The 4,186-nt window shown below is 51.0% G+C and overlaps 1 protein-coding gene across 1 annotated transcript in view; it reads left to right on the top strand.

The window, feature by feature from the left end:
* Positions 1–1,121: 1,121 nt before the first annotated feature.
* LOC135573025 (exportin-T-like) overlaps positions 1,122–4,186 on the top strand; it is an 8,802-nt gene continuing 5,737 nt past the window's right edge. The window contains exons 1-3 of the mRNA XM_065022081.1: positions 1,122–1,201; positions 2,691–2,747; positions 3,315–3,384. Of these exons, the coding sequence (XP_064878153.1) occupies positions 1,122–1,201; positions 2,691–2,747; positions 3,315–3,384 (207 nt within the window). The remainder of the gene's footprint in view (positions 1,202–2,690; positions 2,748–3,314; positions 3,385–4,186) is intronic.

The raw sequence follows: 4,186 nt of genomic DNA, 5'->3' as shown, positions 1-4,186 counted from the left end.
TTATGGGTGTTGTGTGGCTGGCTACAGAATGGGGGAGTTATGGGGGTTGTGTGGCTGGCTGTAGAATGGGGGAGTTATGGGGGTTGTGTGGCTGGCACAGAATGGGGAGTTATGGGGGTTGTGTGGCTGGCTGTAGAATGGGAGTTATGGGGTTGTGGCTGGCTACAGAATGGGGGAGTTATGGGGGTTGTGTGGCTGGCTACAGAATGGGGAGTTATGGGGGGTTGTGTGGCTGGCTGTAGAATGGGGAGTTATGGGGGGTTGTGTGGCTGGCTACAGAATGGGGTAGTTATGGGGGTTGTGTGGCTGGCTACAGAATGGGGGAGTTATGGGGGTTGTGTGGCTGGCTGTAGAATGGGGGAGTTATGGGGTTGTGTGGCTGGCTACAGAATGGGGGAGTTATGGGGTTGTGTGGCTGGCTGTAGAATGAAGTTATGGGTTGTGTGGCTGGCTACAGAATGGGGTAGTTATGGGGTTGTGTGGCTGGCTACAGAATGGGGAGTTATGGGGTTTGTGGCTGGCTGTAGAATGGGGAGTTATGGGGGTTGTGTGGCTGGCTACAGAATGGGGGAGTTATGGGGGTTGTGTGGCTGGCTGTAGAATGGGGGAGTTATGGGGGTTGTGTGGCTGGCTGTAGAATGGGGGAGTTATGGGGGGTTGTGTGGCTGGCTACAGAATGGGGGAGTTATGGGGGTTGTGTGGCTGGCTGGAGAATGGGGAGTTATGGGGGTTGTGTGGCTGGCTGTAGAATGGGGAGTTATGGGTGTTGTGTGGCTGGCTACAGAATGGGGTAGTTATGGGGGTTGTGTGGCTGGCTGTAGAATGGGGAGTTATGGGGGTTGTGTGGCTGGCTACAGAATGGGGGAGTTATGGGGGTTGTGTGGCTGGCTGTAGAATGGGGGAGTTATGTTTCTCTCTCTGCTTCTGTTTCTCTCTCTGTTCCTGTTTCTCTCTCTGCTCCTGTTTCTCTCTCTGCTCCTGTTTCTCTCTCTGCTCCTGTTTCTCTCTCTGCTCCTGTTTCTCTCTCTGCTCCTGTTTCTCTCTCTGCTCCTGTTTCTCTCTCTCTCTGCTCCTGTTTCTCTGTTTTCTCTCCCACTGCTACTGTTTCTCCTCCTCAGGCGATGGTGTATTTTGAGCAGTTGAAGGAGTCCCCAGGATGCCTGGGAGGTGTGTGCAGAGGCCTGGCTAAAGGCATTTACAGGTGAGACCCATTGGTTGGCAGGATTCTGATTTGAGACTGTACAGTATCCTTCTAGTCACACCTGGGAGGTTTCAGATTCCAACCTGTTCTACTGTCTCCTTGTTCTTCTCTCTGGTCTCCCTGTTGGTCTCCCTGTTGGTTCTTCTCTGGTCTCCCTGTTGGTCTCCCCCTGTTGGTCTCCTGTTAGGTTTCTTCTCTGGTCTCCCCTGTTGGTCTCCCTGTTGGTTCCTTCTCTGGTCTCCTGTTGAGTCTCCTGTGGTTCTCTTCTGGTCTCCCTGTTGGTCTCCTGTTGGTTTCTTCTCTGGTCTCCCTGTTGGTCTCCCTGTTGGTTCTTCCTCTGGTCTCCTGTTGGTCCTCCTGTTGGTTTCTTCTCTGGTCTCCTGTTGGTCTCCCTGTTGGTCTCCCTGTTGGTTTCTTCCTGGTCTCTGAGTCACCCTGTTGGTCTCCTGTTGGTTCTTCTCTGGTCTCCCTGTTGGTCTCCCTGTTGGTTCTTCTCTGGTCTCCCTGTTGGTCTCCCTGTTGGTTCTTCTCTGGTCTCCTGTTGGTCTCCCTGTTGGTTTTCTCTCTGGTCTCCCTGTTGGTCTTCTCTGGACTTGGTCTCCCTGTTGGTTCTTCTCTGGTCTCCCTTCTCCCTGTTGGTCTCTGGTCTCCCTGTTGGTCTCCCTGTTGGTCTCCCTGTTGGGTCTCCCTGTTGGTTCTTCTCTGGTCTCCCTGTTGGTCTCCCTGTTGGTTCTTCTCTGGTCTCCCTGTTGGTCTCCCCTGTTGGTTCTTCTCTGGTCTCCCTGTTGGTCTCCCTGTTGGTCCCTTCTCTGGTCTCCCTGTTGGTTCTTCTCTGGTCTCCTGTTGGTCTCCCTGTTGGTCTCCCTGTTGGTTCTTCTCTGGACTCTGGTCTCCTGTTGGTTCTTCTCTGGTCTCCCTGTTGGTCTCCCTGTTGGTTCTTCTCTGGTCTCCCTGTTGGTTCTTCTCTGGTCTCCCTGTTGGTCCTTCTCTGGTCTCCCTGTTGGTCTCCCTGTTGGTCTCCCTGTTGGTTCTTCTCTGGTCTCCCTGTTGGTCTCCCTGTTGGTCTCCCTGTTGGTTCTTCTCTGGTCTCCCTGTTGGTCCTTCTCTGGTTTCCCTGTTGGTCTCCCTGTTGGTCTCCCTGTTGGTTCTTCTCTGGTCTCCCTGTTGGTCTCCCTGTTGGTCTCCCTGTTGGTTCTTCTCTGGTCTCCCTGTTGGTCCTTCTCTGGACTCTTATTAATCCCTCTCTCAGTGACGACCCTGTGTTGTATTGTAATATCTTTATTAATCCCTCTCTCAGTGACGACCCTGTGTTGTATTGTAATATCTTTATTAATCCCTCTCTCAGTGACGACCCTGTGTTGTATTGTAATATCTTTATTAATCCCTCTCTCAGTGACGACCCTGTGTTGTATTGTAATATCTTTATTAATCCCTCTCTCAGTGACGACCCTGTGTTGTATTGTAATATCTTTATTAATCCCTCTCTCAGTGACGACCATGTGAAGTTCTTCTGTTTCCAAGTCCTGGAGCACCAGATCAAGTACAGGTGAGAGGAGGGGAAGGAGTGGGTGGAGGAGTGAGGAGGAGGAGGGGAGGAGGGGGAGGAGAGGAGAGGAGGCCGGGAGGGGAAGGAGAGGTGGAAGAGGAGGAGAGGAGGACGGGAGGGGAAGGAGAGGTAGAAGAGGAGGAGAGGGGGAGGAGCGGAGGGGAGAGGAGGACGGGAGGGGAAGGAGAGGTGGAGGAGGAGGAGGAGAGGAGAGGAAGTACCTCTGTCAGCTGTCATCCTGCCACTAGTCTGATAGATGATGAATTAGGAAGTCTGTGATAATAGGTTGACTGTTCCTCCAATCCCATTGACTCCAGATAACAGCTAATGCTGTCACCTTTTCTCATGCTTTCACAGTAGGGCATTAAAGTACTGTCACCTTTTCTCATGCTTTCACAGTAGGGCATTAAAGTACTGTCACCTTTTCCCACAGTAGGGCATTAAAGTACTGTCACGTTTCTTCCTAACATCTGACTGAAAACCATGTGCCTGTGTCTCTGCCAGCAGCATTCCTCTATGAACTAGTCCTGAACAGAAAGTGACTTTATGTTGTGTGTTTTGTCCCAGACATGGAGGGCTCAGTCCTGCCCAGCAACAGCTGATCAGAGAAACCCTGATGAAGTGGCTCCAGGGTCAGGTGGGGCTTCTCTGTCACTTAGTCAACCTGTCACAACAACGTAGCACGTTTCATCAACAACCTCTATTTGTTACTTGAGCTTTCGTTATTTACACATTTCATCAACAACTATTTGTTACTTGAGCTTTCGTTAGTTACACATTTCATCAACAACTATTTGTTACTTGAGCTTTCGTTAGTTACACGTTTCATCAACAACTATTTGTTACTTGAGCTTTCGTTAGTTACACGTTTTTATACAGTCTTGAAGTTGACTCTCTTCCACACCTGAATTGAAAAATTGTATTCGAAAATGAATTTCAATATAATATTCTCCTTCTCTGCTATCCCGACAATCCTCCCCTCCTCCTCTTCATCTTCTTCCTCCTTCCCCTCCTCTTCATCTTCCTTCCCCTCCTCATCTTCTTCCTCCTTCCCCTCCTCCTCTTCATCTTCTTCCTCCTTCCCCTCCTCTTCTTATTTCTTCCCCTCTTCTTCCTCTTTCTTCTTCTTTCTCTTCTTATTCCTTCCCTTTCCCTCTTCTTCCTTCTCTTCCCTTCTTCTTCCTTCCTCCTCCTCTTCATCCTTCCCCTCCGTCTCCTTCCCTTCCCCCTCTTCCTTCCCCTCTTCGTCTTCCTCCTCCTCCTTCCCCCTCCCCCCCTCTTCTTCCTCCTCCTCCTTCCCCTCCTCCTCCTCTTCTTCCTCTTCCTTCCTCCTCCTCTTCATCCTTCCCCCTCTTCCTTCCTCCTCCTCCTCTTCTTCCTCCTCCTCCTTTTCTTCCTCCTCCTCCTTCCCCTCTTCGTCTTCCTCCTCCTCCTTCCCT

This window comes from Oncorhynchus nerka, linkage group LG8, assembly GCF_034236695.1.
Source record: "Oncorhynchus nerka isolate Pitt River linkage group LG8, Oner_Uvic_2.0, whole genome shotgun sequence".
Classification (NCBI taxonomy): Eukaryota; Metazoa; Chordata; class Actinopteri; order Salmoniformes; family Salmonidae; genus Oncorhynchus; species Oncorhynchus nerka.
This window is presented reverse-complemented; position numbering and strand designations above follow the sequence as displayed.